The 14766-nt window shown below is 41.1% G+C and overlaps 1 protein-coding gene across 1 annotated transcript in view; it reads left to right on the top strand.

Moving 5' to 3' along the window:
• The window catches only part of RACGAP1 (Rac GTPase activating protein 1), a 145043-nt gene that overhangs the window by 72897 nt on the left and 57380 nt on the right, over positions 1 to 14766 (top strand). The window contains exons 9-10 of the mRNA XM_053705552.1: positions 1390 to 1485; positions 1575 to 1773. Of these exons, the coding sequence (XP_053561527.1) occupies positions 1390 to 1485; positions 1575 to 1773 (295 nt within the window). The remainder of the gene's footprint in view (positions 1 to 1389; positions 1486 to 1574; positions 1774 to 14766) is intronic.

Raw genomic sequence — 14766 nt, 5'->3', positions numbered from 1 at the left:
TGCAAGCCGTGGTGCCTTCCGTTTAGGCAACCTGATTGGCTCCCTCCCTTCATCCGTGTCCTAAAGCTTTGGTATTGGTTCCCACAAGTTATGGATGACGCCGTGGACCGGACACACCAATGTTGGAGAAAACAGAATTTATGCTTACCTGATAAATTACATTCTCCAACGGTGTGTCCGGTCCACGGCCCGCCCTGTTTTTTTAATCAAGTTTGATGAATTTCTTTCTTTAACTACAGTCACCACGGCACCCTATAGTTTCTCCTGTTTTTTTTTCTCCTGTCTGTCGGTCGAATGACTGGGGTGGGCGGAGCCTAGGAGGGACTATATGGACAGCTTTTGCTGTGCTCTTTGCCATTTCCTGTTGGGGAAGAGAATATTCCCATAAGTTATGGATGACGCCGTGGACCGGACACACCGTTGGAGAAAGTAATTGATCAGGTAAGCATAAATTCTGTTTTCTCTGCGTCTGACTGCTTGGAGATTGAACGCTTGATTTTATCAAAGCGTGGTATTTCCGAGTCGGTCATTGATACCTTAATTCAGGCTCGAAAGCCTGTCACCAGGAAAATCTATCATAAGATATGGTGTAAATATCTTCATTGGTGTGAATCCAAGGGTTACTCATGGAGTAAAGTCAGGATTCCCAGGATATTGTCTTTTCTCCAAGAAGGATTGGAGAAGGGATTGTCAGCTAGTTCCTTAAAGGGACAGATTTCTGCTGTCTATTCTTTTGCACAAGTGTCTGGCGGATGTTCCAGACGTTCAGACGTTTTGTCAGGCTTTAGTTAGAATATGTTATAGAGGACTGAACCATTTTATGAAAGAAAACAGTTTATGCTTTTCTGATAAATTCTTTTCTTTCAAAATGATGGTCCACATGCCCCGCCCGCTTACATTTTTGGGCGCAGTTCTTATGACACCTCTACAGACCCTGCTTTGTCTTTCCTACCTATGTTTCCTATTCTATACTCTGCTATATGTTAAACAGAGAGGTGGAAGGGATTTTAAGCTCTTATATGGGTTCTTGACCACCTCTTGGTGGTGGGAAATTTATCTCATATGTTATGGAGGACTGTGGACCATCAACATTCCAAAGGAAAATAATTTATCAAGTTAGCATAAATTTTGTGTATAGTATTGAAGTGGGGCATATCCCCATGTGCAAAGCCAGCGCACAATTTAAAAAGTGATGATTGTCTACTGCAGGCTGTATGAACAGACGTGACCCTTTAGGTCAAGTGAGCAGAGAATATGTCCATATGCTCTACATGTTCATGTTTTCTCTCAGTGTAAAAAGCTTTCATTAGAGACAATGCTAGAAAATTGCTGAACCAAAACAAATTTTCAAATTGCTATAATGTCATTTTTTTTTTCTCACTTCCTTAGGGCTCAATTGCTGACTTTGTTCCTTTAACTTCCCCAATGATTCCTTCTATTGTGGTTCACTGTGTTAGTGAAATTGAGCAAAGAGGGCTACATGAGGTAAGACTTAATTATTTAAGCGATGTAGAATGTGTGAGAATTGCTTTAAGCACACACTGAAAATTGCATATTTCACGTTCTCTTCCCAGACTGGCTTGTATAGAATTTCAGGCTGTGATCGTACAGTGAAAGACCTTAAAGAAAAATTCCTGCGTGGAAAGAGTGTGCCGTTGCTTAGTAAAGTTGACGACATCCATGCTGTTTGTGGATTCCTCAAAGACTTTTTGAGGAATCTGAAGGAGCCACTTCTCACTTCCCGCTTGAACAAAACTTTCATGGCAGCAGCTGGTAAGTGGTGGGCAATTAGGGCACCAGATATTCAGGGACAACTGACCGGTATAAGTTAGGGGTACTTCTTCCCATGCTTATCAGGTTTTACTGTTCATATAATATCTGTATATGTTTGTATATACATGTTTTTAAAGAGGAATGAAAGTTTTCTTTCATGTAATTGGCAAGAGTCCATGAGCTAGTGACATATGGGATATACAATCCTACCAGGGGGGGCAAAGTTTCCCAAACCTCAAAATGCCTATAAATACACCCCTCACTACACCCACAATTTAGTTTTACAAACTTTGCCTCCTATGGAGGTGGTGAAGTAAGTTTGTGCTAAGATTTCTAAGTTGATATGCGCTTCTCAGCATTGTTGAAGCCCGATTCCTCTCAGAGTACAGCGAATGTCAGAGGGACGTGAAGGGAGTATCACCTATTGAATACAATGATTTCTCTAACAGGGGTCTTTTTCATGGGTTCTCTGTTATCTGTCGTAGAGATTAATCTCCTACCTCCCTTTTCAGATCGACGATATACTCTCAAATTTACCATTACCTCTACTAAGAACTGTTTTAGTACTGGTTTGGCTATCTGCTATATGTGGATGGGTGTCTTTTGGTAAGTATGTTTTCATTTACTTAAGACACTCTCAGCTATGCTTTGGCACTTTATGCATTTATATAAAGTTCTAAATATATGTATTGTACTTATATTTGCCATGAGTCAGGTTCATGTATTTCCTTCTGCAGACTGTCAGTTTCATATTTGGGAATATAAACACTTTAAGAAATTTATTTCTTACCTGGGGTTTAGTCTTTTTCAATTTGACTACTTTTTGCATTTGCGGGTATTAGGCCCGCGGGTGTGTCAAATGTTAGACTTTATTACGTCATTTTTGGCACTGGAAATTACGTTTTTGACGCCACTTCGTCATTTCCGGCGTCATACGTGACGTCAAGACCTTTCACACGGCAGCGTTATTAGTGACGCAAGTGTGTCATTTCCGGTCATTTTTGGCGCCAAAAAAGTTTACGTTACGTTGTGCGTCATGCTTGGCGCCAATTTTTCTTCATTTTTTTCAATACCCCATTGTTGTTGTTTGCCTCCTGCTTTCTTTTCTATCAAGAGGCCTATGCTTTTGCATTTTTTCCCATTCCTGAAACTGTCATTTAAGGAAAAAGATAATTTTGCTTTATATGTTGTTTTTTCTCTTACATTGAGCAAGATGTCCCAATCTGATCCTGCCTCTGAAGTTTCTGCTGGAACATTGCTGCCTGACATGGGTTCTACAAAAGCTAAGTGCATTTGTTGTAAAATTGTAGAAATTATTCCACCGAATGTCATTTGTAATAGTTGTCATGATAAACTTTTACATGCAGATAGTGTTTCTATCAGTAATAGTACATTGCCAGTTGCAGTTCCTTCAATTTCTAATGTGCATGATATACCTGTAAATTTTAAAGAATTTGTTTCTGATTCTTTTATGAAGGCTTTGTCTGCATTTCCACCTTCTAATAAACGTAAAAGGTCTTTTAAAACTTCTCATTTAGCTGATGAAATTTCAAATGACCAACAACATAATAATTCATCCTCTTCTGATGAGGATCTATCTGAAACAGAAGATCCTTCCTCAGATATTGACACTGACAAATCTATTTATTTAAAATAGGGTATATGCGTTCTTTATTAAAAGAAGTGTTAATTACTTTGGATATTGAGGTAACCAGTCCTATTGACGTTCAGTCTAATAAACGTTTAAATACTGTTTTTAAACCTCCTGTGGTTTCCCCAGGTGTTTTTCCCATTCCTGAGGCTATTTCTGATATGATTTCTAGGGAATGGAATAAGCCAGGTACTTCCTTTTATTCCTTCTTCAAGGTTTAAGAGATTGTATCCTTTACCAGCAAAATCTATAGAGTTTTGGGAAAAGGTCCCCAAAGTTGATGGGGCTATTTCTACTCTTGCTAAACGTACCACTATTCCTATGGAAGATAGCACTTCCTTTAGGGATCCTTTAGATAGGAAACTTGAATCTTATCTAAGGAAGGCCTATTTATATTCAGGTCATCTTCTCAGACCTGCTATTTCTTTGGGTGATGTTGCGGCTGCATCAACTTTCTGGTTGGAAACTTTAGCGCACCATGAATTGGATTTTGACATATCTAGCATTGTTCGCTTACTGCAACATGCTAATCATTTTATTTGTGATGCAATTTTTGATATAATCAAAATTGATGTTAGATCCATGTCTTTAGCTGTATTAGCTAGAAGAGCTTTATGGCTTAAATCTTGGAATGCTGATATGACATCTAAATCTAGATTACTATCTCTTTCTTTCCAAGGTAATAATTTATTTGGTTCTCAGTTGGATTCTATTATTTCAACTATCACTGGAGGAAAAGGAGTTTTTTTGCCTCAGGATAAAAAAAAACCTAAGGGCAAATCTAAGGCTTCTCACCGTTTTCGTTCCTTTCGTCAGAATAAGGAACAAAAACTCAATCCTCCTCCAAAGGAATCTCCTTCCAGTTGGAAGCCTTCCTCAAATTGGAATAAATCCAAGCCATTTAGGAAACCAAAGTCTGCCCCTAAGTCCGCATGAAGGTGCGGCCCTCATTCCAGCTCAGCTGGTAGGGGGCAGATTAAGGTTTTTCAAGGATTGTTGGATAAAATCTGTCCAAAATCATTGGATTCAGAGCATTGTCCCTCAAGGGTATCGAATAGGATTCAAAGTAAGACCTCCTGTGTGAAGAATTTTTTCTCTCACGCATCCCTGTAAATCCAGTAAAAGCTCAGGCTTTTCTGAAGTGTGTTTCAGACCTGGAGTCTTCAGGGGTAATCATGCCAGTTCCTCTTCAGGAACAAGGTTTGGGGTTTTATTCAAACCTATTCATTGTACCAAAGAGAAAATTTGTTCAGACCAGTTCTGGATCTGAAAATTTTGAATCGTTATGTAAGAGTACCAACTTTCAAGATGGTGACTATAAGGACTATTCTGCCTTTTGTTCAGCAAGGACATTATATGTCCACAATAGACTTGCAGGATGCATACCTTCATATTCCAATTCATCCAGAACACTTTCAGTTTGAGATTCTCTTTTCTAGACAAGCACTACCAATTTGTTGCTCTTCCATTTGGCCTAGCAACAGCTCCAAGAATATTTTCAAAGGTTCTGGGTGCCCTACTATCTGTAATCCGAGAACAGGGTATTGCGGTGTTTACTTATTTGGACGATATCTTGGTACTAGCTCAGTCTTTACATACTGCAGAATCTCACACAAATCAACTAGTGTTGTTTCTTCGGAAACATGGTTGGAGGATCAATTTACCAAAAAGTTTCTTGATTCCTCAAACAAGGGTCACCTTTTTAGGCTTCCAGATAGATTCAGTGTCCATGACTCTGTCTCTAACAGACAAGAGACGTTTAAAGTTGGTTGCAGCCTGCCGGCACCTTCAGTCTCAGTCATTCCTTTCAGTGGCTATGTGCATGGAAGTTTTAGGTCTCATGACTGCAGCATCGGACGCGATCCCCTTTGCTCGTTTTCACATGAGACCTCTACAGCTTTGTATGCTGAATCAATGGTGCAGGGATTATACAAAGATATCACAATTAATATCCTTGAATCCTAATGTACGACACTCTCTGACATGGTGGATAGATCACCATCGTTTAATTCAAGGGGCTTCTTTTGTTCGCCCAACCTGGACTGTGATCACAACAGATGCAAGTTTTTCAGGTTGGGGAGCTGTTTGGGGATCTCTGACAGCACAAGGGGTTTGGAAATCTCAAGAGGTGAGATTACCAATAAATATTTTAGAACTCCGTGCAATTCTCAGGGCTATTCAGTTCTGGCCTCTACTAAAGAGAGAACCGTTCATTTGTTTTCAGAGAGACAATATCACAACTGTGGCTTATGTCAATCATCAGGGTGGGACTCACAGTCCCCAAGCTATGAAAGAAGTATCTCGGATACTTGCCTGGGCAGAATCCAGCTCCTGTCTAATATCTGTGGTGCATATCCCAGGTGTAGACAATTGGGAGGCGGATGATCTCAGCCGCCAGACTTTACATCCAGGGGAGTGGTCTCTCCATCCAGATGTGTTTTCTCAGATTGTTCCGATGTGGGGGCTTCCAGAGATAGATCTCATGGCCTCTCATCTAAACAAGAAACTTCCCAGATACCTGTCCAGGGATGTTCAGGCGGAAGCAGTGGATGCGCTGACACTTCCTTGGTGTTATCAACCTGCTTACATCTTCCCGCCTCTAGTTCTCCTTCCAAGAGTGATCTCCAAAATCATCATGGAACAGTCTTTTGTGTTGCTGGTGGCTCCAGCATGGCCACACAGGTTTTGGTATGCGGATCTGGTTCGGATGTCCAGTTGCCCGCCTTGGTCACTTCCGTTACGGCCAGACCTACTATCTCAAGGTTCGTTTTTCTATCAGGATCTCAAATCATTAAGTTTGAAGGTGTGGAAATTGAACGCTTAGTTCTAAGTCATAGAGGTTTCTCTGACTCAGTGATTAATACTATGTTACAAGCTTGTAAATCTGTTTCTAGAAAGATTTATTATAGAGTTTGGAAGACTTACATTTCGTGGTGTTCTTCTCATAAATTCTCCTGGCATTCTTTTAGAATTCCTAGAATTTTACAGTTTCTTCAGGATGGTTTGAATAAGGGTTTGTCTGCAAGTTCCTTGAAAGGACAAATCTCCGCTCTTTCTGTTTTATTTCACAGAAAGATTGCTATTCTTCCTGATATTCACTGTTTTGTACAGGCTTTAGTTAGTATTAAGCCTGTCATTAAATCAATTTCTCCTCCTTGGAGTCTTAATTTGGTTCTGAAGGCTTTACAGGCTCCTCCATTTGAGCCTATGCATTCTTTGGACATTAAACTACTTTCCTGGAAAGTGTTGTTCCTTTTGGCTATTTCTTCTGCTAGAAGAGTTTCTGAGCTATCTGCTCCTTTTCTGATTTTTCATCAGGATAAGGCAGTTTTGCGGACTTCTTTTCAATTTTTACCTAAGGTTGTGAATTCTAACAACATTAATAGAGAAATTGTTGTTCCTTCCTTGTGTCCTAATCCTAAGAATTCTTTGGAGAGATCCTTACATTCTTTGGATGTGGTAAGAGCTTTGAAATGTTATGTGGAAGCTACTAAAAATTTCAGGAAGACTTCCAGTTTATTTGTTTTATTTTCTGGTCCTAGGAAAGGTCAGAAAGCTTCTGCTATTTCCTTGGCTTCTTAGTTGAAACTTTTGATTCATCAAGTTTATTTGGAATCGGGTCAAACCCCGCCTCAGAGAATTACAGCTCATTCTACTAGATCAGTCTCCACTTCATGGGCTTTTAAGAATGAAGCTTCAGTTGATCAGATTTGCAAAGCAGCGACTTGGTCCTCTTTGCATACGTTTACTAAATTCTACCATTTTGATGTATTTGCTTCTTCGGAAGCAGTTTTTGGTAGAAAAGTTCTTCAGGCAGCTGTTTCAGTTTGATTCTTCTGCTTTTGATTTAAGTTTTTTTCTTTCAAAGTGAAAACTTATTTTTTGGGTTGTGGATTATTTTTTTCAGCGGAATATGGCTGTTTTTATTTTATTCCCTCCCTCTCTAGTGACTCTTCAGTGGAAGACTCCACATCTTGGGTATTGATATCCCATATGTCACTAGCTCATGGACTCTTGCCAATTACATGAAAGAGAACCTAATTTATGTAAGAACTTACCTGATAAATTCATTTCTTTCATATTGGCAAGAGTCCATGAGACCCACCCTTTTTATGGTGGTTATGATTTTTTTATATAAAGCACAATTATTTCCAAATTTCCTTTTGTTGATGCTTTCTACTCCTTTCTTTATCACCCCACTGCTTGGCTATTCGTTAAACTGAATTGTGGGTGTGGTGAGGGGTGTATTTATAGGCATTTTGAGGTTTGGGAAACTTTGCCCCTCCTGGTAGGATTGTATATCCCATATGTCACTAGCTCATGGACTCTTGCCAATATGAAAGAAATGAATTTATCAGGTAAGTTCTTACATAAATTATGTTTGTTTTTTTTTGTTTTGTTTTTTTGTTTCATGATTTTCAGAGCATAAGTTTGTCAAGTTTCCTTCATTCGCTTGAATCGTTTGTTGAAGAGGCAACAATACACTACTGGGTGCTAGTTGAACACATAACGCATATGTGCAGCTACTTTCCCAGTAATGCATTTCTGCTCCTGATACTACATAGGTATGCATTGAACAAAATACCAGGAGACGCAAATTAGAGAATAGAAGTAAATTGGAAAGTTATTTAAATTATCATGCCCTCGCTGAGTCATATAAGTTTAATTTTGACCTTTTTACTGTCCCTTTTAAATATGTAATAGAAGCTCCTAGACCTAAATTTCAGGTGTCACTAAAAAAAGGAGTTGCAAGATGAGCAACAGAGTGCCTACCCCTACATTAAAATTAGCACAAGAGAATTACTAAGTTTTTTTTTATTATTTGTGTATATTAGTGTGATACAACATAACCATTCACTCTAAACTTTTCTTTCCTATGACATGGAGAGTCCACAATGTAATTTCAATTAATAGTGGGATATTCAACTCCTGGCCAGCAGGAGAAGGCAAATAGCACCCCAGTAAAGCTGTTAAGTGTAACTGCCTAACCCATAACCCCCAGTCCTTCTCTTTTCCTCTGTCAATGGAAGTTGTGCGAAGTTAGTGTCTGAAGAATTTAATCCTTTTATGGGTACTTTTCCCTGCAAGTAAGGATTGGGGTCTAGCTGTGTCCACGTGAATCTCTTGAGTAAGAGTAGGTGGTGGCTTTTAGCAGTTAAAAGGTGGCGAGGCAGTCCTTGCTTTACTTTTAACACTTTGCTACCCCTTTGTGGAAAGACAGAGTTGGTTACTCTGTTCTTTCTTTTCCTACAGGTCCATGACAGGGAGCGTAGTGCCTGCCACACCTTGAGGATCAGCATCTTTTATGCAAGGATCTAAGGTAAGTGCCTTTGCCTTCTAGGTAATGAAGGACAGCAGCACTTATGTAGTTAATCCTCCTCCTAGATCCCTTTTCTTCTGTTAAGTGTGATCAGTCCACGGGTCATCATTACTTCTGGGATATTAACTCCTCCCCAACAGGAAGTGCAAGAGGATTCACCCAGCAGAGCTGCATATAGCTCCTCCCCTCTACGTCACTCCCAGTCATTCTCTTGCACCCAACGACTAGATAGGAGGTGTGAGAGGGCTATGGTGATTATACTTGGTTTTATATCTTCAATCAAAAGTTTGTTATTTTAAAATAGCACCGGAGTGTGTTATTACCTCTCTGGCAGAGTTTGAAGAAGAATCTACCAGAGTTTTTGCTATGATTTTAGCCGGAGTAGTTGAGATCATATTGCTGTTTCTCGGCCATCTGAGGAGAGGTAATCTTCAGATCAGGGGACAGCGGGCAGATGAATCTGCATAGAGGTATGTAGCAGCTTTTATTTTCTGACAATGGAATTGATGAGAAAATCCTGCCATACCGATATAATGTCATGTATGTATACTTTACACTTCAGAGAATTACACTGTAAGAAGTACATAAAGCTGTTTAATAACTAGAAATTATGTTTAACGTTTTTGCTGGAATGTAAAATCGTTTTCATTTGCTGAGGTACTGAGTGAATAAATGTTTGGGCACCATTTTTCCACTTGGCAGTTGCTTAAATCTGTTTTTTTCTGTCAGTTTCTGTTCTCCCTCACTGCTGTGTGTGAGGGGGAGGGGCGGTTTTGGCGCCTTTTTCTATGCATCAGTTATTTCAGTCAGCAGCTCATTGTATTTCCTGCATGATCCGGTTCATCTCTACAGAACTCAGGGGTCTTCAAACTTATTTTGAGGGAGGTAATTTCTCTCAGCAGAGCTGTGAGAATTATAGTTTGACTGAAATAAAAACTTTTATTCTGTAATTTGTTTCCTGCTTTCAGAAATTGTTATCTTTGTTAATGGGATTAAACCTTTGCTAAAGTTGTGTTGTTTACAAGGATTGAGGCTATAACTGTTTCAATTTATTAATTTTCAACTGTCATAGATTTTCTGTGCTTCTTAAAGGCACAGTACGTTTTTAATTGAATTGTATTCCAAGTTGCAAGTTTATTTGCTAGTGTGTTAAACATGTCTGATTCAGAGGATGATATCTGTGTCATTTGTTGCAATGCCAAAGTGGAGCCCAATAGAAATTTATGTACTAACTGTATTGATGCTATTTTAAATAAAAGTCAATCTGTACAAATTGAACAAATTTCACCAAACAACGAGGGGAGAGTTATGCCGACTAACTCGCCTCACGTGCCAGTACCTGCATCTCCCGCTCGGGAGGTGCGTGATATTGTAGCGCCGAGTACATCTGGCCGGCCATTACAAATCACATTACAGGATATGGCTTCTGTTATGACTGAAGTTTTGGCTAAATTACCAGAACTAAGGGGTAAGCGTGATCACTCTGGGGTGAGAACAGAGTGCGCTGATAATATTAGGGCCATGTCAGATACTGCGTCACAGGTTGCAGAACATGAGGACGGAGAACTTCATTCTGTGGGTGACGGTTCTGATCCAAACAGACTGGATTCAGATATTTCAAATTTTAAATTTAAACTGGAAAACCTCCGTGTATTACTAGGGGAGGTGTTAGCGGCTCTGAATGATTGTAACACAGTTGCAATACCAGAGAAAATGTGTAGGTTGGATAAATATTTTGCGGTACCGACGAGTACTGAGGTTTTTCCTATACCTAAGAGAATTACTGAAATTGTTTCTAAGGAGTGGGATAGACCCGGTGTGCCGTTCTCACCCCCTCCGATATTTAGAAAAATGTTTCCAATAGACGCCACCACACGGGACTTATGGCAAACGGTCCCTAAGGTAGAGGGAGCAGTTTCTACTTTAGCTAAGCGTACCACTATCCCGGTGGAGGATAGCTGTGCCTTTTCAGATCCAATGGATAAAAAATTAGAGGGTTACCTTAAGAAAATGTTTGTTCAACAAGGTTTTATATTGCAACCCCTTGCATGCATTGCGCCGATCACGGCTGCAGCGGCGTTCTGGATTGAGTCTCTGGAAGAGAACATTAGTTCAGCTACTCTGGACGACATTACGGACAGGCTTAGAGTCCTTAAACTAGCTAATTCATTCATTTCGGAGGCCGTAGTACATCTAACTAAACTTACGGCGAAGAATTCAGGATTCGCCATTCAGGCACGCAGGGCGCTGTGGCTAAAATCCTGGTCAGCTGATGTTACTTCTAAGTCTAAATTGCTTAATATACCTTTCAAAGGGCAGACCTTATTCGGGCCCGGGTTGAAAGAGATTATCGCTGACATTACAGGAGGTAAAGGCCATGCCCTGCCTCAGGACAAAGCCAAAACTAAGACTAGACAGTCTAATTTTCGTTCCTTTCGTAATTTCAAAGCAGGAGCAGCATCAACTTCCTCTGCACCAAAACAGGAAGGAGCTGTTGCTCGCTACAGACAAGGCTGGAAACCTAACCAGTCCTGGAACAAGGGCAAGCAGACCAGGAAACCTACTGCTGCCCCTAAAACGTCATGAATTGAGGGCCCCCGATCCGGGATCGGATCTAGTGGGGGGCAGGCTTTCTCTCTTCGCCCAGGCTTGGGCAAGAGATGTCCAGGATCCCTGGGCGCTAGAAATAATATCTCAGGGATACCTTCTGGACTTCAAATCCTCTCCTCCAAGAGAGAGATTTCATCTGTCAAGGTTGTCAACAATCCAGACAAAGAAAGAGGCGTTTCTACGCTGCGTACAAGAGCTCTTGTTAATGGGAGTAATCCACCCAGTTCCACGATCGGAACAGGGACAGGGGTTTTACTCAAATCTGTTTGTGGTTCCCAAAAAAGAGGGAACTTTCAGACCAATCCTGGACTTAAAGATCCTAAACAAATTTCTAAGAGTTCCATCGTTCAAGATGGAAACTATTCGAACAATTTTGCCCATGATCCAAGAGGGTCAGTACATGACCACAGTGGATTTAAAGGATGCTTACCTTCACATACCGATTCACAGAAATCATTACCGGTATCTAAGGTTTGCCTTTCTAGACAGGCATTACCAATTTGTAGCTCTTCCATTCGGATTGGCTACGGCTCCAAGAATCTTCACAAAGGTTCTGGGCACTCTTCTGGCGGTACTAAGACCGCGAGGAATTTCAGTAGCTCCGTACCTAGACGACATACTGATACAAGCTTCAAGCTTTCAAACTGCCAAATCTCATACAGAGTTAGTACTGGCATTTCTAAGGTCACATGGATGGAAGGTGAACGAAAAGAAAAGTTCACTCGTTCCACTCACAAGAGTTCCCTTCCTGGGGACTCTTATAGATTCTGTAAAAATGAAGATTTACCTGACAGAGGACAGGTTAACAAGACTTCAAAGTGCTTGCCGCACCCTTCATTCCATTCAACACCCGTCAGTGGCTCAATGCATGGAGGTAATTGGCTTAATGGTAGCGGCAATGGACATAGTACCCTTTGCTCGCCTACACCTCAGACCACTGCAACTGTGCATGCTAAGTCAGTGGAATGGGGATTACTCAGACTTATCCCCTTCTCTGAATCTGGATCAAGAGACCAGAAATTCTCTTCTTTGGTGGCTTTCTCGGCCACATCTGTCCAGGGGGATGCCATTCAGCAGACCAGACTGGACAATTGTAACAACAGACGCCAGCCTTCTAGGTTGGGGTGCCGTCTGGAATTCTCTGAAAGCTCAGGGACAATGGAGTCAGGAGGAGAGTCTCCTGCCAATAAACATTCTGGAATTGAGAGCAGTTCTCAATGCCCTCCTGGCTTGGCCCCAGTTGACAACGCGGGGTTTCATCAGGTTTCAGTCGGACAACATCACGACTGTAGCTTACATCAACCATCAGGGAGGGACACGAAGCTCCCTAGCTATGATGGAAGTATCAAAGATAATTCGCTGGGCAGAGTCTCACTCTTGCCACCTGTCAGCAATCCACATCCCGGGAGTGGAGAACTGGGAGGCGGATTTCTTAAGTCGTCAGACTTTTCATCCAGGGGAGTGGGAACTTCATCCGGAGGTCTTTGCCCAAATACTTCGACGTTGGGGCAAACCGGAGATAGATCTCATGGCGTCTCGACAGAACGCCAAGCTTCCTCGTTACGGGTCCAGATCCAGGGATCCAGAAGCAGTCCTGATAGATGCCCTGACAGCACCTTGGGACTTCAGGATGGCTTACGTGTTTCCACCCTTCCCGATGCTTCCTCGATTGATTGCCAGAATCAAACAAGAGAGAGCATCAGTGATTCTAATAGCACCTGCGTGGCCACGCAGGACTTGGTATGCAGATCTGGTGGACATGTCATCCTGTCCACCTTGGTCTCTACCTCTGAAACAGGACCTTCTGATTCAGGGTCCCTTCAAACATCAAAGTCTAACTTCTCTGAAGCTGACTGCTTGGAAATTGAACGCTTGATTTTATCAAGACGTGGGTTTTCTGAGTCAGTTATTGATACCTTAATACAGGCTAGGAAACCTGTTACCAGAAAGATTTACCATAAGATATGGCGTAAATACCTATATTGGTGTGAATCCAAAGGTTACTCTTGGAGTAAGGTTAGGATTCCTAGGATATTGTCTTTTCTACAAGAAGGTTTAGAAAAGGGTTTATCCGCTAGTTCATTAAAGGGACAGATCTCAGCTCTGTCCATTCTGTTACACAAACGTCTGTCAGAAATTCCTGACGTCCAGGCTTTTTGTCAGGCTTTGGCCAGGATTAAGCCTGTGTTTAAAACGGTTGCTCCACCATGGAGTTTAAACCTTGTTCTTAATGTTTTACAGGGCGTTCCATTTGAACCCCTTCATTCCATTGATATAAAGTTGTTATCTTGGAAAGTTCTATTTTTAATGGCTATTTCCTCGGCTCGAAGAGTCTCTGAGTTATCAGCCTTACATTGTGATTCTCCTTATTTGATTTTTCATTCGGATAAGGTAGTTCTGCGTACTAAACCTGGGTTCTTACCTAAGGTAGTTACTAACAGGAATATCAATCAAGAGATTGTTGTTCCTTCTTTATGCCCAAATCCTTCTTCGAAGAAGGAACGTCTACTGCACAACCTGGATGTAGTCCGTGCTCTAAAATTTTACTTACAGGCAACTAAGGAATTTCGACAAACGTCTTCTCTGTTTGTCGTTTACTCTGGGCAGAGAGGAGAGGTCAAAAAGCTTCTGCTACCTCTCTTTCTTTTTGGCTTCGTAGCATAATTCGTTTAGCTTATGAAACTGCTGGACAGCAGCCTCCTGAAAGGATTACAGCTCATTCCACTAGAGCTGTGGCTTCTACTTGGGCCTTTAAGAATGAGGCCTCTGTTGAACAGATTTGCAAGGCTGCAACTTGGTCTTCGCTTCATACTTTTTCCAAATTTTCCAAATTTGACACTTTTGCTTCATCGGAGGCTATTTTTGGGAGAAAGGTTCTTCAGGCAGTGGTTCCTTCTGTATAAAGAGCCTGCCTATCCCTCCCGTCATCCGTGTACTTTTGCTTTGGTATAGGTATCCCAGAAGTAATGATGACCCGTGGACTGATCACACTTAACAGAAGAAAACATAATTTATGCTTACCTGATAAATTCCTTTCTTCTGTAGTGTGATCAGTCCACGGCCCGCCCTGTTTTAAGGCAGGTAATATTTTTTAATTTATACTCCAGTCACCACTTCACCCTTGGCTTTTCCTTTCTCGTTGGTCCTTGGTCGAATGACTGGGAGTGACGTAGAGGGGAGGAGCTATATGCAGCTCTGCTGGGTGAATCCTCTTGCACTTCCTGTTGGGGAGGAGTTAATATCCCAGAAGTAATGATGACCCGTGGACTGATCACACTACAGAAGAAAGGAATTTATCAGGTAAGCATAAATTATGTTTTTGTTGTTGGCTACAAATATGATAATCCTTGATTAAAATAAAGATTCATATAGACACATTTCTCTTGTTAAGTGTGTTCAGTCCACGGGTCAT

The sequence above is a fragment of the Bombina bombina genome, chromosome 3 (assembly GCF_027579735.1).
Source record: "Bombina bombina isolate aBomBom1 chromosome 3, aBomBom1.pri, whole genome shotgun sequence".
NCBI lineage: Eukaryota > Metazoa > Chordata > Amphibia > Anura > Bombinatoridae > Bombina > Bombina bombina.
Note: the sequence above shows the minus strand (reverse complement) of the source record. Positions and strands in the feature narration are given on the sequence as shown.